Here is a 26,535-nt window from a genome sequence, read left to right as displayed (position 1 = left end):
TAAAACTATTTACATTGCACGTTGCTTGAATTCGATGTCAACAGAGGAGCTGTACCGGTATTTGCAACAGCACTACTGTTTAACAACCCCTCATCCCAGTCATGAATAATATAGCTAGGAAATGTCTTGGTCTTGCAGGAAAACCATTGGCACTGGCATGTCAGAAATACGCGAGTCAGTTCTCCATAGCTCCCTTCAGTAATGCTAACAGTAGGTGCCCGTTGTGTGGAGATCGCCAGCACCACGATCGTTCTTGCCAGAACACACATGTCTACAAGAATTCCAGGAAATTGTCAGCATTCGCAGGAAAACACCAAGACTTCATATTTAGACAGGCAAGTTGTGAAATGATGTAAAGGACTTTCTTTCGTTACAAACTGGCACAATTCCGTTCCAACTTCTAGCCCCAAAAGTTAGTGTAAAACAAGAGCACTGTTTTTAAAGGGGCACTGACCTCTCACAATTCACCGGGACTGGTTGTTGCCAGAAATCTTGACTAGTTCGTGATTTGTGTTGCGCTAACCATAAGCGCATTTATAGCTTTTATTGATCAGTGACATTGACTAATGATAGAACCAAACAGCTGGAATGCCAATCAAACAGTGACTAATGATAGTTTATTGGCGTACCCAGCGAACAATTGCAAGTTATTACAATATCACAATGTTGTGTATATTACGTCCCTACAACGTTATTTGGTGGACTCCCATTTATGTTGTCACAATGTTGTGGGCTAATGTCATGATACATTATTTTTCATGTCGTCACAACGTTGTGATAACATTGCAGTTTACGTTGTGAGAACGTTGTATTTTAAGTTGTGGTAATGTTGTAATATTACATCCCTACAATGTTATTCTGTGGACTACCATGGGCCAAAGACGTATATATAATCTATATACGTCTTTGCATGGACACTGTCACAATGATGTGAAACAACTTTGTTTTAGAAGGATGAAATACGTTGTGACAATGTTATCACACGATCATACCCTGCGAAAATGTTGTAAAAACATCCCAAAAACATTTCATGACATGTTCCGGAAATGTTTTGGAATATGTTTGAGTCACGTGAATGGGTATGGCTTGAAATACATTTTACCAATGTTTTAAAAACAAACCAGGGCATAAAAAAAATAGCCCAGTTAACAGTTAGGTCGTGTTTTGCTGACAATGTTCAAAGCGTAAAATTTGGTAATAGTTTCATAAAAATCAAAGTTAGTAGATTAGTACATGTACAGTAAAATTTAAATAGTAATGATTTCAGAAATAAGATGGAAGAAAAGGTGATTAATGTCAGTGGATATTTATTTCGCTTGTTTACATCCACATTTATGTGTGACGACAGACGGTGAGTGCACGAGGAATGACGTAATACATTGTGCACCTCGGCATGCAGTTATCATATACACGGCGGAACAAGCCGATTAAACTCGGAATGTTTTACAAATTGCAGCGCCATCTGGCGTTCTTTATTGTCAACATCCTTTCGTGCTCACTGACGTTCTTTATTGAAAACATCCTTTCTGCTCACTGACGTTCTTTATTGAAAACGTCCTTTCATTCTCACTGACATTCTTTATTGAAAACGTCCTGTCGTGCTCACTGACGTTCTTTCGTACACATTGTTCTTTCTTTTCTTATGATGTCTTTTCGTAACATTTGACTATTAATATTGTATTTTGACCTTTAGTAGTAACATTTAGTTCTCTATTCGTAACATTTGGCCTTAATTGCATACTTTTGTCCTTTTTTTCAACTTTGTATTTTTTGACCGAATGGCCGCCCATAGAAAATCATAATGCTGAATAAAAAGGAAAGAAATGCATTACTGCCTTGGTATGCTGACAAAATCAAGTTGATTTTAATGAAGCAATTCTATTCCTAAATATGTCTATCAAGAAGCAAACTGTATAACATTTAATCGTTGTTTCAGAAGTGGTTTCTAAACGTTGGGTGATGTCTGATGCACAACATATTCACAATGTGTAATGTTATTACATAGTGAAAAGACATTACACAATAACGTAAAATCAACGATGTGAAAATGTTATATCATGCCGTTACCAATCCACAACATTAACACAACGTTGTGAAAACATAGTGTCTTAGCGGGGTATCGTCACATTGATCCTAAAATAATTATTCTATTGTGATGTTTTTAAGCCCTGTAACGAATCACATTTTGCACATTGACTGTAACGTAAACACGTCTACAAGCGAAAAGGCTTGCGAAAAAAATGACTTAAATCATTGTTTAGTGGTGGAGATGCTACCCTTCAGTTTGGAAGCTTTCTCTGATAAAGTTGGCATTTGTCACATAATCTGAAGTTTGTTACTGAAGCCACTGTTATGATTACATGGACCTATCCCAGGGTTGGATGTCAAGTAGGATGTACACCTTGGCTTGAAGCATGTTGTACAGAGGTAGGGTTTTGTTTGTTGCAGTTGCTTGACTACAAGTCATTTACTTACACATACTTGCTAGCAGACACTACTACCAAGGAGGCAGTCCTTATCGACCCTGTCATCGAGATGGTGGAAAGAGACTGTCAGATTGTCAGGGACCTGGGCCTCAATCTGGTGTATGCCGGTAAGCTGCCGTCAGATCTTGTGTGTCCAGGCAACCTTTTAATTGTTAGAGATTTTGTGTATCCAGCAAGCAAGAGCCTATCACAATGTCCGAGATCCTGTGCATCTAGACAGGCAATTGTCAAAATGTCAGGGATCTTGTGTATCTAGGCAGACAATTGTCACAATGTCAGAGATCTTGTGTATCTAGGCAGACAATTGTCACAATGTCAGAGACCTTGTGTATCTAGGCAGACAATTGTCACAATGTCAGGGATCCTGTGTATCTAGGCAGGCAATTGTCAAAATGTCAGGGATCTTGTGTATCTAGGCAGGCAATTGTCACAATGTCAGGGATCTTGTGTATCTAGGCAGACAATTGTCACAATGTCAGGGATCTTGTGTATCTAGGCAGACAATTGTCACAATGTCAGGGATCTTGTGTATCTAGGCAGGCAGTTGTCACAATGTCAGGGATCTTGTGTATCTAGGTAGACAATTGTCACAATGTCAGGGATCTTGTGTATCTAGGTAGACAATTGTCACAATAAACGATTGTCACATTGTCAGGGATCTGACCTCAACATAGATGGGCAGTTAAAGGGGTGAAGGCTCGTGTATACTGGCATTCCCAGAGGATCCTTGCCATTCCCAAAATCGTTTGTATGCAAAATGTGTTGTTTCAGTGAACACCCACATACATACTGACCACGTAGTGTTTCAGTGAACACACACGTACATACTGACCACATGTTGTTTCAGTAAACACCCATATACATACTGACCACGTAATGTTTCAGTGAACACACACATACATACTGACCACGTAATGTTTCAGTGAACACACACATACATACTGACCACATGTTGTTTCAGTAAACACCCACATACATACTGACCACGTAATGTTTCAGTGTACACCCACATACATACTGACCACATGTTGTTTCAGTGAACACACATGTACATACTGACCATACGTTGTTTCAGTGAACACCCACATACATACTGACCACGCATTGTTACAGTGAACACCCACGTACATAATGACCATGCATTGTTTCAGTGAACATGGTGAACACCCACATACATACTGACCACGCAATGTTTCAGTAAACATCCACATACTTACTGACCACGCAATGTTTCAGTGAACACCCACGTACATACTGACCACGCATTGTTTCAGTGAACACCCACATACATACTGACCACGCATTGTTTCAGTGAACACCCATGTACATACTGACCACGCATTGTTTCAGTGAACACCCACGTACATACTGACCATGCATTGTTTCAGTGAACACCCAAGTACATAATGACCATGCATTGTTTCAGTGAACACTCACATACATACTGACCACGCAATGTTTCAGTAAACATCCACATACTTACTGACCATGCTATGTTTCAGTGAACACCCACGTACATACTGACCACGTATTGTTTCAGTGAACAACCACGTACATACTGACCATGCATTGTTTCAGTGAACACCCATGTCCATGCTTACCACGCATTGTTTCAGTGAACACCCATGTCCATGCTGACCACGCATTGTTTCAGTGAACACCCACGTACATACTGACCATGCATTGTTTCAGTGAACACCCACATACATACTGACCACGCATTGTTTCAGTGAACACCCACATACATACTGACCACCCATTGTTTCAGTGAACACCCATGTCCATACTGACCAAGCATTGTTTCAGTGAACACCAACATATATACTGACCAGGCATTGTTTCAGTGAACACCCATGTCCATGCTGACCACATCACGGGAACAGGGGAGATCAGGAAACGACTGCCCACATGTAAGAGCATGATAGCGGAGATCAGCAAAGCTGCTGCTGATATCAAGCTGAGGGAGGGAGATCTGATTAAGTTTGGTGCCCATGAGTTGGAGGTCCGCAGCACACCCGGACACACAGACGGTGAGCTAATGAATATGTCGATACTGTCAACTCCAGAAGTAGTAGATGCCACAGAGTATGCCACATATACTAGACCTGGTTTCAGGACTTCAAAGCTTCAGTGACACTACTAAACAGCATTTTTGTGAACAATTTGAAGTTGAAATTAAGAAGGAAACTGGTCCTATACCATTAGCTGCAGCATTTGTAGCATTGTGTTCATCATTACTAAAAGTATTTTAAAAAAAGAACCCTATGTAGTGAGTAATCGGAAAAATAACTAAAATCTGGGATGAGCAAATGTGGTCCCTCACTATGGAGAACTGGAGTATTGCTGTCTACAGCATCAATCAGCCTTTGTTCATCACGTCATGAGCTAATTTTGCAAGAGGCTTGTTGTTGCTTGCATCAGAGACCGTTAGATAGATTGTCTCAGCTTGCATGTTTGCTCTTGATTTAATTAACAAGGCCCTGGACTCCCAGTTATGTGAATTCATATCTGTGCGGATGACTGGTCTGACATTTGTACTTCTGTCATAGGTGTGTACTGATTGATCAGACTATCAGTGCTTCTCAGTTGTACAGCACCCTGAAGATGCTCATCATACTGTTACAATACATTTGATCTAAATTGGAATGTGTGGGGGGCACGGGTGGCCCAGTCGTCTAAGGCGCCGCGATTTGCTGTGCAGAGTTGCGTCCCTTGGGCAAGCCGGAAACCTATGATTGTGGGTTCGAATCCCGGTTCTCCCCGATTATGTTTCTAGGTTTGTCAGCACCATACCCATGCTCGTGGGTTTCACCCAAGTGGTAAACATCTGAGACCTGCATCACTTCGGGCTTTCCTCCCACATTAAGCTGACACGCCGTGATATAACTGGAATACTGTTAAAAGCGGCGTTAAACCCTACTCACTAACACTGGAATGTGTGGTCCAGCTGAGTGGCTTGGTTGACTGCATGTCCTACTGTCAGTGGGGATGCTGTACATAATGTCAGCCTCTGGTTTGCCTGGCCCAGACTTTGTTGTTTACAGGCAGCTGTGTTGTAGCTGAAATATTGCTGACTGCAGCGTCCAACACAAAACAAATGTTGAACTACCTTGGGACTTCATTGTACATGTGTGTATTGACTGTGTTCTGACTGCTGCTTTGCAGGATGTGTGACCTATGTGTGGCAGCAGCAAGGCATGGCGTTTACAGGAGATGCTATTCTCGTGCGAGGCTGTGGACGGACAGACTTCCAGCAAGGTGACTGCCGTTATGACTGCTATCTTGTCACATCTCTTAGAAGCCAGTAACTCACTTGATGGGATCGCATTGATACCACAGATTCAGTTTCTTACATCAAATAAAATACATTTAATTATCACTGAAGGGGTTGTCAATAAGTCATGCGCCTATTTTAACAATGTTACCAGAAAATAGATTGTGCCGTTGCATTTTTCTTCTTGGTCCTGGTGAGGAGTCAATATTCCACAGAAAAATGTTTCTTGTCTCTTCATGGGCGGTGCAAGCACCAGAGAAGCACTGCACTCGAAGCTGTCAGCACAAGGTGGCATCATCTTCATGAAACTCTGTTATTGAAATAGCATTATACCTATTTATTCACTTAGTCCTTGACACATAGGATTTCAAAGCTTATTGTTTACGAAGCGTTACATATTATTTCAAGTGACAAGTGTTTAATCTCAGCTTGTTAGCATGGTCCTACAAGTGTCTTGTGTTCATATGTTGCAGGTGATTCCAGTGCACTGTATGATTCAGTACACAACAAGATCTTTACTCTTCCTGACAATTTCCGTCTCTTCCCAGCACACGACTATACAGGTTAGTGATGTTACGGTAGCATCCTTCTCACCAGGCCTCATTTCATTATGTTGTCTGTTGTGTTCTCAAGACTGTCTTACTGCCAAAACAGTAGGACCTATGCTAGGTAACAAAAGGGCAAGTAACCATGGTAACTGCAGACAGTCATAATAAGTCATAATTCACCATTTAAAGGGTTTGGCTCCAATAACCGCCCCTGATTCTAAACGAATGTGTACTGAATCTTTATAAGCATCCTCTTGTACGTCCGAAAATTTATGTGACCGTTCATATTTTTATGTGTATATTAAGACTTTTTCCAGAAAACAGCAACACAAATTGGTGACATAATAACCAAGTGACTGTTATTGAAAAACTTAAGTTTCATTGTCATTTGACTACTGCTCAATCTTTGACTTTTTGTCTATGGTTTTCATAAGCACACTTCCCTCCCCTTTGTGAGCATCCAGAGCACTTATTATGGTGAGTATTATGGTTTTATTACCCATGTGTTGAAAATACAGGTGGTAAGAAACTAAATCTGTACATCACACGTGTGTTGTAAAAGGTTGACCTCATTTTATTCATTTTCATTGGTTAACCGTGACCTCTGTCACACCGGAACTACTTTTTTTCATTCATAAAGAAATTGCTAGACGTCATTCTATTTGCAACTACAAGGCAGAACTGAAGCAATCTCATGAGAACGAGAGACATTTACGAACACTTTATTAAACCAAACAAGATAGTCACACACATAAAATTTGCTTAGTTATGCACAGAGCTACTACAGACATTATATAATGGAGCTATATCCATTTGCAATGTACTACTACCGATCGATAGATCGAGGGTCCCTATGAGCATGACACACCTAACCACTTTCGCATCTTTCAATTTGATTTAACATAAAAGGATAAGCGTGCTGAAATGAAGTCAATTTAAATCAGGATATATATCTGGACTTACGTTGGATGATCCGGTTGTGTCATCAGTGCCCCCTTGATGCATATTTTGGGGCACTGTTTCGGGAGGTGTTTGTTCATGAATGAACGTACATGACTGCACGACCAGATCACTAAAAGTGAACAGTTCCGATACAAATAATTCGAAAACGCAGTGGAAGAGTGCCTGACTTCTGATTTTGTGGCCCAAAACATCCCAAATGCGAACAATAACATTCCCTAGCATAAAACGCTGTGAGTAGATCACTGTTGCCTTTTCTTACTCTGATGGTGACCTTGCCATCCCTTCGTTGAGTTTGTTGATTTTAAAGTCTTTAGTATAGGGTCCTACAGTTAACATAAATGTCTTTGCCGAGCACTCTGTTTTCAGTCTACCAAAATTGTACAGACAGGATATAAATTCAACTGACAGATCAAGGATCTGAAAAAATTTGATTGCACAGCAGGGACTCCGGCAGTGCGAGTGACCGACTGTTTGTCCGATATTCAATGCGCGGCACTCTTTGACTTTATAGATTCTCTTATAGATGTCCTGCGTATTAACAACAATGTGCTTGAATTACCATAAATTAAAGAAATTCTTAATATAAGATCTTGTGCGTTGATGCTGTCATGTTTGCACACACAACAACAGGAACATGTTGTTAATGCATATGCATAGAAATGTCAACAATGCCCATATTTGGGCATATATGATTATTCATGTGCAACCAGATTTGCAACCGGTTTCAGTTTGGTCTGTCAAGGAAAGAAAGTTTTTATGTATTTAGACTAAAATACATATTTGATGTGGGTAATAAAAATAATACCACACTCATTCTTGTTAGATACCATTGTTACAAAACTGGTGAACTTTCGCTCGGTCAGATACCATAGAAAGTCCACTCATTTCGTAAAAATGGTATCTAACGAGAATAAGTGTAGTATTCTCTCTATATATATGCACAATAATACCAGACCTCTAGTATTATCATTGGCTTTATCCTGTATTTTAGGGGTGTGCGATATCACTGGTATACCGGTATACTGAAATAGAGACTTCAGCCCTATTGATATTTATCGATACAGTCACAGAAGAAATAAACCATGTTAACAGCTCACACTTCACGCTGTTAACATTAACATTCCATATTAATGACGTAACAACTCATTTATCCATACTACCCATCTTGCAATCTGAAGTCTGGATTATGGAATGAAGAACCATTTGAACAGTACAAATATGAATAATTTGGGCCCCAATACATTTTGCAATATATATCTCCACACAGCTCTCTGTATTGCAATATGTTGCAATGTGATTTATGTGCTAAAACGTGAACCTCAGTATTTTTTGCTGTAATCACACTATTACGAAATCTTCAGATTTTCAACAGAACTCCTCTTCACTGTCAACTGTACATGAGTACTATCATTCTAGGTAGTTTTCAGTATTTTCAAGTTGTAATTCAGCTGTTTTTTAAAAGTCATCCATTTTTATAGTTCTACTGTCACTGGGCGCCTTTTAAATCTTCAGAGGGTGAATATTACATAGCCATATGAGGACATAGCTGCCTGCAGCTTTTGCATGTGAAAGGCTGGGAAACACTTTGTTACTGTGTGTGCTAGAGGAAGCATCAACTTTTATTCTGAGTTTCTTTTCTCCAGCACTTTGGTTTTCATACTATCGTTCTAGGTAGTTTTCAGTATTTTCAAGTTGTAAGAATGTTGTAATTCAGCTGTTTTTTAAAAAGTCTTTTTCCAGTAACCTTGTTGTTTTGTTCCTCGTGTAAGTCTTGGTTGGGGGTTGTTGTGGGACTTGGGATGGCATCGTCGTCAGCCCAGTCAATATTACAGGAGGTGCTGTGCTGACAGTTTATGGCCTCACTCTTTGTTGGAAGTGCTGTGAAGTACGATGTACAGACAATAATAGATGTGAGCTGGTCTCATGTCCATGCTGACCACATCACGGGAACAGGGGAGATCAAGAAACGACTGCCCACATGTAAGAGCATGATAGCGGAGATCAGCAAAGCTGCTGCTGATATCAAGCTGAGGGAGGGAGATCTGATTAAGTTTGGTGCCCATGAGTTGGAGGTCTGCAGCACACCCGGACACACAGACGGTGAGCTAATGATTATGTCGAAACTGTCAACTCCAGAAGTAGTAGATGCCAGAGTATGCCACATATACTAGACCTGGGGTCAGGACTTCAAAGCTTCAGTGACACTACTAAACAGCATTTTTGTGAACAATTTGAAGTTGAAATTAAGAAGGAAACTGGTCCGATACCATTAGCTGCAGCATTTGTAGCATTGTGTTCATCATTACTAAAAGTATTTAAGAAAAAGAACCCTATGTAGTGAATAATCGGAAAAATAACTAAAATCTGGGATGAGCAAATGTGGTCCCTCACTATGGAGAACTGGAGTATTGCTGTCTACAGCATCAATCAGCCTTTGTTCATCACGTCAGGAGCTAATTTTGCAAGAGGCTTGTTGTTGCTTGCATCAGAGACCGTTAGATAGATTGTCTCAGCTTGCATGTTTGCCCTCTGATTTAATTAACAAGGCCCTGGACTCCCAGTTATGTGAATTCATATCTGTGCGGATGACTGGTCTGACATTTGTACTTGTGTCATAGGTGTGTACTGATTGATCAGACTATCAGTGCTTCTCAGTTGTCCAGCACCCTGAAGATGCTCATCATACTGTTACAATACATTTGATCTAAATTGGAATGTGTGGGGGGCACTGGTGGCCCAGTCGTCTAAGGCGCCGCGATTCGCTGTGCAGAGTTGCGTCCCTTGGGCACGCCAGAAACCTATGACTGTGGGTTCGAATCCAGGCTCTCCCCGATTATGTTTCTAGGTTTGTCAGCACCATACCCATGCTCGTGGGTTTCACCCAAGTGGTAAACATCTGAGACCTGCATCACTTCGGGCTTTCCTCCCACATTAAGCTGACACGCCGTGATTTAACTGGAATACTGTTAAAAGCGGCGTTAAACCCAACTCACTAACACGGGAATGTGTTGTCCAGCTGAGTGGCTTGGTTGACTGCATGTCCTACTGTCAGTGGGGATGCTGTACATAATGTCAGCCTCTGGTTTGCCTGGCCCAGACTTTGTTGTTTACAGGCAGCTGTGTTGTAGCTGAAATATTGCTGACTGCAGCGTCCAACACAAAACAAATGTTGAACTACCTTGGGACTTCATTGTACATGTGTGTACATATTGCAATATATATCTCCACACAGCTCTCTGTATTGCAATATGTTGCAATGTGATTTATGTGCTAAAACGTGAACCTCAGTATTTTTTGCTGTAATCACACTATTACAAAATCTTCAGATTTTCAACAGAACTCCTCTTCACTGTCAACTGTACATGAGTACTATCATTCTAGGTAGTTTTCAGTATTTTCAAGTTGTAATTCAGCTGTTTTTTAAAAGTCATCCATTTTTATAGTTCTACTGTCACTGGGCGCCTTTTAAAGGCTTCAGAGGGTGAATATTACATAGCCATATGAGGACATAGCTGCCTGCAGCTTTTGCATGTGAAAGGCTGGGAAACACTTTGTTACTGTGTGTGCTAGAGGAAGCATCAACTTTTATTCTGAGTTTCTTTTCTCCAGCACTTTGGTTTTCATACTATCGTTCTAGGTAGTTTTCAGTATTTTCAAGTTGTAAGAATGTTGTAATTCAGCTGTTTTTTAAAAAGTCTTTTTCCAGTAACCTTGTTGTTTTGTTCCTCGTGTAAGTCTTGGTTGGGGGTTGTTGTGGGACTTGGGATGGCATCGTCATCAGCCCAGTCAATATTACAGGAGGTGCTGTGCTGACAGTTTATGGCCTCACTCTTTGTTGGAAGTGCTGTGAAGTACGATGTACAGACAATAATAGATGTGAGCTGGTCTCTTCCCTTTCACTGTCGGCTTTTCTCAAGTTAGCTGAGTCGGTCAAGAAAGTCAAATGTAAGGAAGCAGCCAAAAGACTGTAGATGCACTAGTGTACAAAAAGACGTTAAAAGATGGTACTTGTTGTTTCCCTGTCTGGCTCTTGGCATTAAGGGGCTACAACAAGGACTGTTATTGTAAGACTGGAAGCTGGTGCACATGCAGACAAAACCGCCATCGCTTCCTAGTATGTCCTAAGGTAAAATGCAGTCCTGTGAAGAAGTAAGAATGATTTGTATTGGTTGTCCTTGTTGTGCAGTTGATTCCCATGTGGATCTGTCACGTGAACTTATGTCGTGAGCTTATGTCATGGCCTGTTTGTCCGGTGTCACGCATCCGTTGTAAACAGCTCCTCAGAAACCACTGAACCAGTGAAGCTGAAATTCCTCCAGTGATGTGTCCATGATGACATGTGAATATGGTCAAGAGTTGCGAATCAAATTTCAATATGGCCACCACACGTTCCTATTGAAAAATCTATTTATGGCAATCACTCCATGTTTGTAGTAAATGTAAGACTTAAAAAAATGATGCAAGTTAGTGCTTTTACACTATGAGGCAATGAAAGTGTTCTAGTGTATCTGGACTTATGGTTGTAATCCATTATATTACTTTTGTCCAAGATTTCAATTTTGTTTACACTAATTTAGGCAAAATGTGTACATACTGATCGGCAAATCACAATATTTGGTGGAATATTTACCGATTTATATTTTTTTTATAGAATGGAAATAAAACTGAAAAGTGCAATGAGGCATGGTGCCTGAGAACCAAGACTATTATTTCTTTTAGCCTTATAAAATATGGTTTGACCTTGTTATTACCAGGCTCTTGTATTTTCTCAAAATGCATGTTTTGGCTCTGTAAGCTTCTCTGAAATTATTAGTTGTAAATATGTTTATAATCCGAACTACCTTTTGTAAAATTTCACAATAAGCAATTGGCATTATGCAGTTGATAGAGTGGTAGACATGGTTGACTTTGAAACATGCATGCCCAGTTATGAAAAAAAAAAAAATCCATTTCAACAAAATTTTGAGTCAGCAAATCTGTAAAGCAAGTGTGGCCTTCCCAATGATATGTTTCATCAACATGAGATAGCAGATGTTTCAGGTTGATACATGTGTATGAGATTTTGAACTGGTGCAATAGGGGATATATATATATCATCCGAACACCTCAACAATGTCAGATGTATATCAGATTCAGAACTTACCATGGATGTTGCTAAATTTGCAGGTCAAACAGTGACCACAGTAGCTGAGGAGCGCCAGTACAACCCCCGCCTCACAAAACCCAAGCAGCAGTTCATCAACATAATGAAAGACCTCAAACTGCCCTACCCTAAACAGATAGGTGAGTGTCAGGTGCAAGCAGTGTCTCTCTAACTGAACAGATAGGTGAGTGTCCGGTGCTAGCAGTGTCTCTCTAACTAAACAGATGGGTAGGTGTCAGGTGCTAGCAGTGTCTCTCTAACTGAACAGATGGGTGAGTGTCAGGTGCTAGCAGTGTCTAACTAAACAGATAGGTGAGTGTCAGGTGCTAGCAGTGTCTCTCTAACTGAACAGATGGGTGAGTGTCAAGTGCTAGCAGTGTCTCTCTAACTGAACGGATGGGTGAGGCTCAGGTGCTAGCAGTGTCTCTCTAACTAAACAGATGGGTGAGTGTCAGGTGCTAGCAGTGTCTCTCTAACTGAACAGATGGGTGAGTGTCAGGTGCCAGCAGTGTTTCTCTAACAGAACAGATGGGTGAGTGTCAGGTGCTAGCAGTGTCTCTCTAACTGAACATATGGGTGAGTGTCAGGTGCTAGCAGTGTCTCTCTAACTGAACAGATGGGTGAGTGTCAGGTGCTAGCAGTGTCTCTCTAACTGAACAGATGGGTGAGTGTCAGGTGCAAGCAGTGTCTCTCTAACTGAACAGATGGGTGAGTGTCAGGTGCTAGCAGCGTCTCTCTAACTGAACAGATGGGTGAGTGTCAGGTGCTAGCAGTGTCTCTCTAACTGAACAGATAGGTGAGTGTCAGGTGCTAGCAGTGTCTCTCTAACTGAACAGATGGGTGAGTGTCGGGTGCCAGGAGTGTCTCTCTAACTGAACAGATGGGTGAGTGTCAGGTGCTAGCAGTGTCTCTCTTACTAAACAGATATGTGACTGTCAGGTGCTAGCAGTGTCTCTCTAACTAAACAGATGGGTGAGTTTCAGGTGCAAGCAGTGTCTGTATATAGAAAGAAGGAAAATGAACTTTTAGGGATGACCCACTTTAATATTTGCTGGTGGTTGGAAGTAATTTGAGTGCTTGTTGTTGCAGACCGAGCATTGCCAGCCAACATGGTGTGTGGGGTGTTTTGAGTGGATCCTCATACAATTTCCACCCAAACCATCGTCTCAGATCTACCACAGCCTGCAATCGTGTCTTCTTCATGGTCTTTACTTCTGTGTTGCAATTCCTGAGTTTGACTTCATTCTTTGACTTTTTCTTTATTGTATTCAGCTATACAGCTGCCAGGGTTACTTGATGCAGGCTGAATCAAACAGCAATAGCAGTCTATTTGTACTGTGCTTTTCCCATGCTAGTATGTTCATCTGTGAACGTTCAAGTTTTTCACATCTAAGAAACCTAAACTCATAATAAATCATCCCACAGAGGATTTTTAGAATAATTATGATATAAAATTTAATAAAGAAATCATATTGGAAATGCAATTATTACTCCACAATAAAATTATTTGTTTATAAAAATGTAAAACAAATGTGAGTCACAAAATATTTTGTCAAGGCATCTGTGTATATTAGATGACAATAGTACTGTTTTGATTTTTCAGTTTACATATTTGACCCACTGGAGTGAAAAACCAAGTTTAGTAGAAAATTTATCTTCCCGAGGCAAGAGAGTTAACTGGTAATAGCCACTGGTGACGCTACGGTCGAGCCCAGTAATTCCAGCCTAGTTCGGCTAGGGTGAAAACTGGACTTTTATTATCAGTTAACTCACTTGCCTCGGAAAGATGTAGAAAATATAGATACCTCACAGCTTTATCTTCATGATCTTTGATGAATTTAGAAAATAAAAATAATGAAAATTTCAACAAAAGGTAGTTGTTAACTTTTTAAATACTAATTGATCAAATGTTCTGTGTCATCATGTTCTCTGGACTTGACATTACTATGATGGAAACAAAGGCTATTTGCAGTCATAATTTCCCCTCTCAACTGACCAACCCTAACAGCTGAAATAGTAATGAAAGCAGTGAGTTACAGAAATTCTTTCTGGCTTCGACGTACATAGAGGTTATCACGCGAGTGTGTTTGGGGATGGTAAATATCCTGCATTAGGATTAAACATTGTATTTAGCGAGCCTTGGCGAGCTAAATACATAGTGTTTAACAATTCAAACCTTTTTCGGCCAAATCCATCTATTTTAATTAGTGGAAAAGGTTTCAACCCGCAGAGGTCTACAAGCACAGATATGGCTACTGATCCCGCTTGGCTAGGCCTAGTGCCCTCGCAAAATTGTTTCGAAATTTATATCCAAAAGTTGCCAAAACTTATAAAATGCCTTAGCTACGTCACAGTTAGACACTGATTTTCAGTACATTAGACTGTCCTTTTGATAATGATAGCAATTATCCCTGTAGTTTATCCAGATTCCCGATGGTTAATTCTGACTCGATTGCCAAATGACAAGGGCAACGCCATGTTTGTTTCTAAACACTGAAAGTAGTCCCTACTTGACCTTTGATATTTGCATCTCTATCCGCATATGACCCAAACGGATATCGTTTTTATCTGTTGGCTTTATCCTACCGAGAAACCTACACATTATATGTCATTATATGTGTAGGTTTCTCGGTAGGATAAAGCCAACAGATAAAAATGATATCCGTTTGAGTCATATGCGGATAGAGATGCAAATATCAAAGGTCAAGTAGGGACTACTTTCAGTGTTTAGAAACAAACATGGCGTTGCCCTCGTCATTCGGCAATCGAGTCAGATTTAACCATCGGGAATCTGGATAAACTACATAGACTCAAATCCCAAAACCAATACCTGCAAACAGTGTGTCCCGACAGTCAGATGTGACTCTTATGCAGAATGTTTGGTTGGACTATGTAATTATTCCAGGTATTCCTCATTGCTGCAGCTTGGACTTGGCAGATATGGTTAATGCCATCATGCAGTGTATTTCATATCACAGAGGTGCTGAGTCCAAACTGCAGCAATGAGGAATATCTGGAAAAATTATTATCTTGATTGTCTGATTTTTACAAAAATAAATACTCTTTGATATTGCATTTTAATCTCCCAAATTTTATATTCACAATGTTGCCTTATTATTTTTTCAATAAGAGTTAAAATTATTTCTTATCTTGATATAACCTATTGCAAATTCCTTGTCACTTTCATCCCACAGCCCAGAACCAATACATGCCTCTCCACCAGGTCACCAAGCAGAGTTACAACCCCTTAAAGCCCTTTCTCTCCCATCTTGCTTCAACAGACGTTTCGAAGCCCATTTCATTATTCTTTAACATTGGACGCACAATTTGTTGTTATTGTAACATGTTGGGCTATCCTTTCTTTGAAGGTTCATACATATGATGCTGCCTCGATTTGTTGTGTTGCTTTATGCATTTTTATGATTTTGTTCCCTTCTGGAGGGTGACACAATCGCTCGTTGATTACAGCGTTTTCAATGGGTTGGCATCGGACACGCCTTCAACTCATGTAATGTCTTTTCACCTTTACAGGGAGAATTCATGTGGATTTTGAGAGGCTGCTTCTGTGAGTGGCAGATGTTGTGAGCATCTCTTTTATCCCACACCTTGATCAACCTTCTTTATGGACAAGCAAATCTGAATACACATGCGATGGACCACATCTCAATGGAGTGTATGTTAAATACAATCCAAAGAGCCATTGTTGAGTGGTTTTCAGTAGGGAATGTCGCTCCTCATGTAGGCGGGGCAGACCTGTGAGTCTAGAATACACTCTGTTTTGGGTATCATATCAATATACGTCCATTAAAGACATCCACAATCCCAAAACCTTGTGATCTTGCCAGGGTTTTGCTCAATGAGCAGAGAAGTCTTGCACATCAACTATCTGGAATCTCACTGTGTATGTACTTTGTTTGGTCATATACTGAGGGAAACATTAAATGCTTGTCTCGACGAATGGTTGTCATTGAGTGGGGTGATATAAAAACTTGATCTAGCCGATATTGCAGTGGCAACAAGGACACCCAGCATAGGAGTAGGTTCCTAAGCAAGCCTAGACTGACCCGTCCTACAGGCATGTGGGACACTGACATGAGTGCAGAAGAACCATGCACGTGAACAGAGTTCACAATATTCTCACATGCAAAAACGCGGCAGATAAAGCAAGAGATTCAGTTCCCTCTCATCACCTGGTTGTTGACTCTACAGGGTTGGGAGGACTTCTACACCACAATGGCACACTACATCCACAAGATGGGATCAACCCACTCCAGTCCTATATTGGACAGGAAGTTCAAGTTTTACAGGTTGATCACCAGTTTGTCACTGGAGGCCAGAGCTTATCACATTCCAGGCATCAGCAGTGTGTTGACAGACGAGCTGTTAAGGCAAGGACTGTCCACTTCAAAGACAGACTGCATCCAGGCATCAGCAGTGTGTTGACAGACGAGCTGTTAAGGCAAGGACTGTCCACTTCAAAGACAGACTGCATCCAGGCATCAGCAGTGTGTTGACAGACAAGCTGTTAAGGCAAGGACTGTCCACTTCAAAGACAGACTGCATCCAGGCATCACCAGTGTGTTGACAGACAAGCTGTTAAGGCAAGGACTGTCCACTTCAAAGACAGACTGCATCCAGGCATCACCAGTGTGTTGACAGACAAGCTGTTAAGGCAAGGACTGTCAACTTCAAAGACAGACTGCATCCAGGCATCAGCAGTGTGTTGACAGACGAGCTGTTAAGGCAAGGACTGTCCTCTTCAAAGACAGACTGCATCCAGGCATCACCAGTGTGTTGACAGACGAGCTGTTAAGGCAAGGACTGTCCACTTCAAAGACAGACTGCATCCAGGCATCACCAGTGTGTTGACAGACAAGCTGTTAAGGCAAGGACTGTCCACTTCAAAGACAGACTGCATCCAGGCATCACCAGTGTGTTGACAGACGAGCTGTTAAGGCAAGGACTGTCCACTTCAAAGACAGACTGCATCCAGGCATCACCAGTGTGTTGACAGACGAGCTGTTAAGGCAAGGACTGTCCACTTCAAAGACAGACTGCATCCAGGCATCAGCAGTGTGTTGACAGACGAGCTGTTAAGGCAAGGACTGTCCACTTCAAAGACAGACTGCATCCAGGCATCACCAGTGTGTTGACAGACGAGCTGTTAAGGCAAGGACTGTCCACTTCAAAGACAGACTGCATCCAGGCATCACCAGTGTGTTGACAGACGAGCTGTTAAGGCAAGGACTGTCCACTTCAAAGACAGACTGCATCCAGGCATCAGCAGTGTGTTGACAGACGAGCTGTTAAGGCAAGGACTGTCCACTTCAAAGACAGACTGCATCCAGGCATCACCAGTGTGTTGACAGACGAGCTGTTAAGGCAAGGACTGTCCACTTCAAAGACAGACTGCATCCAGGCATCACCAGTGTGTTGACAGACGAGCTGTTAAGGCAAGGACTGTCCACTTCAAAGACAGACTGCATCCAGGCATCACCAGTGTGTTGACAGACAAGCTGTTAAGGCAAGGACTGTCCACTTCAAAGACAGACTGCATCCAGGCCTGTCTTTCTTGATGTGCCAAGAGAGTTGTCATGAGATTTAAACACTAGCTTCAAGTATTCGTGTCATCAGTCTCCGATCCACCACTAACTTGTATACCAACCATCTTACATGCAGGATTGGATCCACCTGGTGCTCATAATCTACATCAGACTTACTCTGATTAAACAAATATAAAGCATGCCCTGCCCTACCACCATCTCAACGTTTTTCAACTGACCGGGAGAGGATTTTGATATTTTGGACCCCTTCCCTTTTCAGAATGCTGAATCTGCCCTTGCTTTTAGTGGCTTTCAGATGAGAGGAAAGTTAGGGTTCAAGGGTAGGTAACTCTGATCTGTGAAATGGCAGAGAGACATGTTTGGGGTTCTGTGTTAACAGATCGAAGAGAAGAAATTTGCATTAGGCTCTATTACAAACATACTTATCTGCTCTTGATTTGCATGCGCTAAGCAGTATATTTTTAGGCAAACATAACGTTGGTGCGTAAACACTCCAGTTGCTTATAACTCTATTTTCACTGTTGGAATAGTGCAGATAAGCCTTGTTATCGTTCACAAAAACTTAAAATATCTCCATGCCATCTTCTTATCTTGAATATTTAGATTGTTTTACAAATAATGTCTTTTGACTAAGGTACAGAAATATGGCTATCTATTGCCAAATTAAACATGTTTCAATTTGCCAACACCCTCTGTCATATGCTCTCTTGCCGCCTTGCAATGATGTATTATTAAATGTTCATCTAGTGCCTTATTGATTTAGATAGTTTTATATTGCATATTTTTATCAGATTTCCCTTTCATGTGAAGAAAGGTATTGTTTCATGCTGTATGTACTAGTCTGGGGCTGTGTACATTTGTATGGTTATACCTGTTTATAATAGGGCTGTCCCTAATGTTAGACTTAAAGAACATCATTTCAAAATTACAGCTGAAAACAACAAATTGGTCAAGTACACAGCTAATCTCTTGCCACTTCTACTCAATGAATTTATTTTTTTTAATGTTTTGTTCTCATCTTAAAATCTTAACCATGTTCATTTAGAATCACACTGATGCAAAATACCCTTTTGGTGTGGCATGAGTGGCCAGTTGACAAAGTATTTAACATTTGTTGTAATTTGTGCAATTTGCAATCAAACCAACTTTACATTACAAATTGAGACGTAGTTTACAGCAACAAGATATTCTATTAATTATATTGTTATTTATGCACTTTGCTAGCAAATTACATATGAAATTGTCACCATCATCATACAATGGGGAAACATGCCAAGTGAGTTTCATTACAGTTACAGTTTTTTAACCACTGTGTTGACCTGAAAACATTTCCCACATTGATTAATTTAAAATCACAAACCCTAATGAAATCCTATCTAGATAGTCACACCAGGTGATTGTTAAGATCACACACACTATCACAGTCCAACATCTCAGATAATTTTGTGTATATTAATTAAATGTTAGGACTTTAGATAGAGGTATTACAGTTTGGTTAAATTAGTATATTAGCTTGGTGTTGTTGTTTGATACTGTCAGGTAATACTATGGGACGGGTTAGATATCAGCGAACTATGACTAGGTACAGCTGATAGCTGGGAGTTAATTGGTGTAACAATAGGTAGGTCAGGGCAGCTTGGTGTTGTTGTTTGATACTGTCAGGTAATACTATGGGACAGGTTAGATATCAGCGAACTATGACAAGGTACTGCTGATAGCTGGGAGTTAATTGGTGTAACAATAGGGAGGTCAGGGCAGCTTGGGTAATTGGGGGGTGGGGGGCAGTTTAAATACCAGGGCAAGGTAATAATTTTCAGTCAGCCAGAATTAGTAGGTTGTTCTGACAAGGCATGGACTGACATTGTGCAAGGTTTTCACCCTGGTTGGCGTAAGTCTTTTCATTTATTTGTTTCATGTAGGATTGTATATGTTGAGGATAGAATTTTAAATTATGTATTGGTTTTTTATGTGATTATATGCATATATTGATTGGAATAACGAGAAGCCACTCAAAAAACAACCCAAAACAACACAGTGAAATGTAAATGGGAGTATTGACGTATTGTTGTATGTATTGTAAGGTATTGACACGTGCCTCAGTGACTGTAGTTGCAGATATTATATTGTAGTGTCCTGGAACTGGGTGGTCGGTCATCCTTGCAATAACAAGGAGGAAGTTTATGTATATTCATTTTCATATTTAACAACTTTGTAGTTTCCCCCAGATGTATAATTAGTGGTACACATGTTGGAAGAACACCTTCTTAAAACATCCGGACTTCCCCACCAAACATCCTCTTTTTAATTCTTACAACAAATAAGAGTGGAGTGTGGGGCAAATACAAATTCACACTATTTTCAATCATTTGTCCCTCATCATGACAATATTTTAATTTTTGGACAGTCCTTAATCATGTTTTCATTTAATTATTGATCTGCATCCCTTGTGTTCTAAGAAATATTTATTGCCATTAGCTGTGATGCATAGCCTAAACAACTATAGACAATTGCTTTTCCATGATTGTGATAGTGTATCTCACATAACTCTTGACTACTTTCTTTACCATCATATGGTATGGCATATTTAGCATTGTAAATTTCACCATTTCGATGGAAATTATTTGCAATGAACTTTGTAAATTGAGAATACTAATATTGAACGAAACTTTGGTGGGTTATAACTGTTCGCCTCTCATGATTTTCTTAATATTATTTCATATAATACAGAAATCATATTTGCAATTGTAAGTTGTCTCTGTGAGTGGCTGGCTTTTTTTCTATGTATTTCGGTGGTTTCTTGAAGTTTCCTTCTTTACCAGTGATTGATGTAGTATGGAGACAGGATGGTCAGGATGTTGTATATTTCTACGTTAATCCAATCTCATGTGAACACATCAGCATGTATATATATTTACTCAATATGGGTCATCAAGAAAAGGGACCCTGAATTTGTTGATACAAAGGAAAATGCACTTGTCATCCATGAAAAAGTGTCACATATTCATCATCTGTCATGTTTTGTTTCTAATATAGCTAGCTAGGTCCTTGAAGTGGACATTTGTCTGGAAGACAACGCTGTCTAATGTCCCTGAGGGGTTTCTAATATACTCCAGGTGGTATCAGGTTAAGAATACCGATACAATAAATATTCTGATTTATATAATATCCCAAATGGGGCCTTTACACAGGATGGCGACCTTCGTGCCTCCAGTGTTCGACCATAAAATTTGCCAGGTCATCGTTGGAGGCTCAAAGGAGGCAGAATGGTTGCCTAGGTCGTTCAAAGGTGGTACACAGGATTTTCAGACATCACCATGGACGCCGTGAATTTTTGAACATGTTCAAAACAGTCGCACAAAGGTCGCCGAAGACATTGGTTGTTCAAAGGTGGCTCAAAGGAGGCACAAGCATTGCCGTTGTTGCAGAATGAAGGCACAGTGGTCGCCCAATTGTCGCCAGGTAATTTTCCCCGTCAATCTGGGTGATGCTTCTGCCTCCCTTGTGCCTCCTTTGGGCGACCAACAGCGTGCATTGAACGATGACTGTGGCGACAGCCGTGCCTCAATTCGGCGAGCACGGCAACCATTGAGACACCATGGCAATGCTTCTGCCTCTTTTCTGCCTCCTTTGGTTTACATGTAATGCCTCCTCAGCCTGCCTATAAATAGAGGGCTTGTATCTGCAGTGTTGCAGACGCTTAACAACTCCTGGAGCAGTTACATAGAATCAGAATTTTCTGGGTTTAGGCGACCATTGAACATCCCGGCCAGTTTTTGATTGCTCAAAGGTGGCACAAAGGTCGCAGCCCTGTGTAAAGGGGGCTTAAGTTGTTAACTTTATCATTGTGCATTGACAAGTGAAATTTGTTATCTGAGCAACATGTAGTGTTAATATGTTACTCTTTGCACTACATTCAGGATTTGTATTCTTACTGGATCTTTGCACTTACTTTGACCACAGCATTTTGCCAATAACAAGTGAAACTCTGCAAGTACTTGCAACAATAGAAGCAGTCACAAGGTCAAAGAATCATTACATATCGGAAGAACGCAGGAAGGTTTTAAGAACATCCAGGCGCCATTCATGTGCTGATGTAATGTCAAGATGAAAACTCCTGCTTGTTTTGCGATCTTAAATAGAACTCGCTTCACTGCATGACAGTACCATTCTGAACATTGTGTACAAATGCAAATAAATCATTCAATATATTCTGAACTTAAGGTTGAAGTTTTCATACCTCCAAGAATATTTAATAACTAGATATCAAGAGGTATTTGTGAAAACAGAAGCAGCTCTTCACTGCCATTTCTTCAAAGCTCACGAAATCCAGGAATCACCCAGGAATTATCCAAGTCCCAGGACCATACAGGTTAAGGTGCTACAGCAACTGAATGAATGGTAGGTACAACCATATTCCAAAGTAACCTAAAAGATGGTTTGTTTGTTGTTTAACGCTGCAAAATATTCCAGCTATATAACGCCAGTCTGTAAATAATCAAGCCTGGACCAGACAATCCAGTGATTGATATTGTGATCAAGGATCAACGCCTTCAAGGTACGCAGTTGGGATACAATGACATGCGTCAGCGAGCCTGACCACCTGATCCCTTTAGTCGCCTCTTACGACCAGCATAATTACAGCAAACATGGGTTGCTGAAGACCTGTTCTCACCCAGATGTTCACATGTCAGATGGGAATCAGTAACAAGCTCATCTTCCAAACCCAGGTTTTGAAATGGGTGACTTTTGAACAACATGGGCATTGATCTACTCAGTTGGGATACGATGATATGTGTCAGCGAGCCAGACCACCAGATCCCATTAGTCGCTTCATACCACAAGCTTCTTTTACAAGCATGGAATTATAGGAATGCTCACAGGATCTCATTATTGATCAGTTTGTGCAATACACAATCCTGGTACAGTGTAAGTAACGAGACGCAGAGCTCCAGATAACTTTTTGAGCAATTGAGGTTTTACTCTAGGGTTTCTATTTTAATTGGGTAATTACATTTTTCATTACTTTTTCTTTCATCTATTCATCACTCTCTTGAGTTTTTCCCAAAGTTAGGGAACATTTTAAGATTTTAAAAAATGAAATAATATTTTAGATGTACGAGGGGTGTTCATTAAAGATTTCCCCTAAACCACTTAGGGTTATCATATTTGGTTGAAATTTCACATGTGTAATGATACATGTATCTATGGGTTATGTCTGAATTTGCAGCACCGAACTATTAATCTTACCACTTTTACAGGTGTTATGATCGAGTAGGGTGTGACAATGGAGCCAGTAGAATACCGAGCAGTGATTAGGTTTTTATATTTGAAAGGTTGCACACCAAAAGAAACTTTCGATGAAATGAAAGCAACTTATGGGGAAGATGCCCCATCAAATGACGTCGTTAAACACTGGCATCGCCAGTTCAAGTATGGTCAGACATCTGTGGAAACAGCTGCCATTCCTGGTCGCCCCCATTCAGCCATTGATGAGGACACTATCCATCAAGTGGAGACCGCCATTTCGGCAGACCGACGTATAACTGTTCGCCAGTTAGCACAAGAGGTCAAGATCAGTGTAGAGTGTGGAAAAAATCATCCATGACTATTTTAACATGCATAAGGTGTCTGCACGATGGATTCCCAGGTTGCTCACACCTTTCCAAAAGCAGGAACGAGTCATTTGCTCAAAGGATCTTTTGGACATGTGCCAAAAAAACCAGGCAAACTTTTTTGACAGACTTATCACACAGGATGAAACATGGGTCCATCACTGTGATCCTGAGACTAAAGTTCAGTCGATGCAATGGAAGTCACCACCCCCAAAGAAGGCACGTGTCCAACCCTCTGCAGGCAAGGTCATGCTCACGGTGTTTTGGGACCAGCACGGAGGAGTGATGATGGATTTCTTGGCAAAGGGTACCACAATTACAGGAGGTTATTATGCTTCACTGCTGCGGAAATTGCGGGACGCTATCAAGCTTAAGAGCCATGGCATGCTGACCAAGGGTGTCCGTCTCCTGCAAGACAATGCTCCAGTACACAACTCTCATGTTGCCCAGACAGAAGCGCGGTCCTGTGGCTATGAAATCCTTCCACATCCTCCTTACTCTCCTGACCTTGCACCATCTGACTTCCACCTCTTTCCAACCATGAAGTCATTTTTGAAGGGAAAACGTTTCACAGATGATGAAACACTGATTTCTGAAGTCAAGTCCTGGTTTGAGATGCAAAATGAGGGCTTTTACAAGCGAGGTCTCCATAGTTGCATAAAACGATGGGAGAAGTGTGTAACTCTTGGTGGTTCCTATGTGGAGAAAGACTAATACCTATGCCAAGTTTCATTCCACTAGGTCCATCGGAAGTGGGTCAGGGGAAATCTTTAATGAACACCCCTCGTATATAACTGTTCTAAATATATAGGCTTGACTCAGAAAGTAAATTAGCTTGAATTGAGTTTCAGAAATTAGCTTCTTTGTACGCATGCTGAAAAAGCTTCACTGGGTATTTAGGCTAGCTGTTTTTTTTACATTTGAGTATTTCATTCAATGCATGCGTTCTGTACGCAAGTAGATTGAAAGTAATTGGGTTTTGGATATTTTTTTTTGGTATCTTACACACATACGCTGCTTATCTGTAGCTTTGGAGACGTCTCTAATACTCCACCGGGACTGTATTTTACTCTGACATATAATGAATTACTGTACACTCAGCCGACTTTATGACTGTTTGTTTTATGCTATTTTCGTTTTTCAAATTTGATTATGGTCAAGGGTTTGTGATTAAGTATGCCCTAAAGTATTACAATCTGAGAAGTTGCCATGTTAACTTTACTTGCCCATTAAAAGGTTAGGTGAAATGGCATATAACATTGCGTTCCAAGATTATTTCACATGTATAGTGACGTGCATGTGTGAGTCTGCTTGTACTTGTCCGGACTTACAGCCGGTTTTGTAGTTCTGACACAGATACCATGCCACAGTTTAACATGGATACCCCACTCAGACACAGTATACCGACTCCAAATGACCAGTCCTTGTTTCAAGACCCATAATGCAGAGTGCCAGGCAGGGTGAGCAAGGAGTACCAGCTTTTACAATATTTTGGTATGAAGCATCCAGGTGATCCAAACCACTGACCTGCTTACCAGGCTGATACTCTCTCTGATACCATTGACAGACTCCATTGTGAATATCTAAATGTACATATTTAAGAACTGACTGTCACTTTGTTTGAGTTCATTGGAGTATGAACCTTCATAGAGTGAGAGCTAAACTTTCGGAGTTTGTAACATACGTTTAGCCCTCACTCTATGAAGGTTCATACTCCAATGAACGTCAAATATTTGAAGTTTTTATATCACTGTCTTATAACTCGAAGGATGTATACACAATTTCATTTAGTACTTGGGACTTAATTTTAACACTGACAGCCATTAACTACACAACCAGCTGAATCACAGAATTAAATAGTTCCTCAAAAGGAGATGTATGCTCACATTGATCTACAATAACACCTGTTGTACAACAAATAGATTCATGTAATATCAGTAGATGAGAAAGGTCTGTTAGTAACTCAGTCACAGCACTTCGTAATACATTTACATCAAGTACAGGATGTTAAAATGACTTGACACAATAAACAAGAGGGGGAAAATTGAGTGCACCAGTGTTATTGATCATTTATATTTATATAAATGTGTCAAATATTAATCGAGTCATTTAGGGCTGGGACGAGTCCAAATTTACAACCCAGGTACCCACCCACCCTATTACCCGACTGTAGCCCTGGTAAAATGTGTTAAGATACACGCATAAAACGATCTGGTGTATACACTGAAGTTTTATTTTTATTCAAACATATAAAAGTCAGAAGGAATGGGCATAGTAGTCAGAAAGAACTGCGAACATTAGCGACTAAACATAGAGTTTAAGATATATTTTGTCATTAAACAATATATCACGAGACTAACCATGTGCCAAGATAGTCCTGTGGGGACCCGGGTCCCACCTGACTCCAGTTACCCGTCCCAGCCCTTGAGTCATTGTCAAAACCCAAAATGTTTCAAGTTAAGATACTGAGGGTCCAATACCCGGTAAGAATACAGGTCCTCAGCTTGTAAGAGTGACCAAATGCATCAGTGGTTAGGCCCTGTGGCTTGAAACATACAGAGAAGAATGGTTCTGTAAGTTAAGAAGAGATGTGTTTAATGTACAGTCAAGTTTTACAACAGAGCCTCGTTATTCTGATCACAATATGCTGCGCGATTTCCAAACTTTAAATGCTAATCCAAGACAAATAGTGCATCTCGAGTCAAATTTATGTCACATGAATATAAGTATTCATATATTAACCAGCAGGTATGTTATTCAAGTTTCTTTTGGTAGTGAGTATATAGTACATGGGGATGGAGCAAACGTTATTTCTTAAAAAATGCACCTCAAAGTAAACTTTTGTATGGTCTTATACTGAATACATTGTCTGTCATCCTCGATTATTCTCAATAATATTATGATAATAAAAATGAATTATGTTCTTATTTCTTTAGTGAGTTTGG

At 40.5% G+C, this 26,535-nt stretch overlaps 1 protein-coding gene and 1 long non-coding RNA gene across 2 annotated transcripts; both read left to right on the top strand.

Annotated features, from left to right (window-relative positions):
• Window positions 1–14,281, top strand: LOC124124924 (persulfide dioxygenase ETHE1, mitochondrial-like). Its single transcript, XM_046488216.2, has 7 exons — window positions 1–335; window positions 2,449–2,593; window positions 4,331–4,516; window positions 5,652–5,744; window positions 6,234–6,323; window positions 12,438–12,554; window positions 13,504–14,281. Exons 1-7 carry the CDS (start codon window positions 102–104, stop codon window positions 13,542–13,544), a joined length of 906 nt encoding a protein of 301 aa, XP_046344172.2. The 5' UTR covers window positions 1–101; the 3' UTR covers window positions 13,545–14,281.
• Window positions 14,282–14,907: 626 nt separating this feature from the next.
• On the top strand, window positions 14,908–22,186 carry LOC124124919. The gene is made up of 2 exons (XR_007221852.1): window positions 14,908–19,494; window positions 19,614–22,186. It is a non-coding gene; the product is annotated as an uncharacterized LOC124124919 (long non-coding RNA).
• Window positions 22,187–26,535: the final 4,349 nt, after the last annotated feature.

The sequence above is a fragment of the Haliotis rufescens genome, unplaced genomic scaffold, assembly GCF_023055435.1.
Source record: "Haliotis rufescens isolate VD_foot unplaced genomic scaffold, xgHalRufe1.0.p SCAF_18, whole genome shotgun sequence".
In the NCBI taxonomy this organism is placed as follows: Eukaryota; Metazoa; Mollusca; class Gastropoda; order Lepetellida; family Haliotidae; genus Haliotis; species Haliotis rufescens.
Note: the sequence above shows the minus strand (reverse complement) of the source record. Positions and strands in the feature narration are given on the sequence as shown.

What these genes read in the sequence shown, in the direction of transcription:
- LOC124124924 (XM_046488216.2), top strand. Translation starts at nt 102, where the DNA reads ATGAATAATATAGCTAGGAAATGTCTTGGTCTTGCAGGAAAACCATTG. An exon ending in CCCAGCACACGACTATACAG is followed by an intron (nt 6,324 to 12,437) that starts GTTAGTGATGTT and finishes CTAAATTTGCAG; the next exon opens with GTCAAACAGTGACCACAGTA. An exon ending in GCCCTACCCTAAACAGATAG is followed by an intron (nt 12,555 to 13,503) that starts GTGAGTGTCAGG and finishes TTGTTGTTGCAG; the next exon opens with ACCGAGCATTGCCAGCCAAC.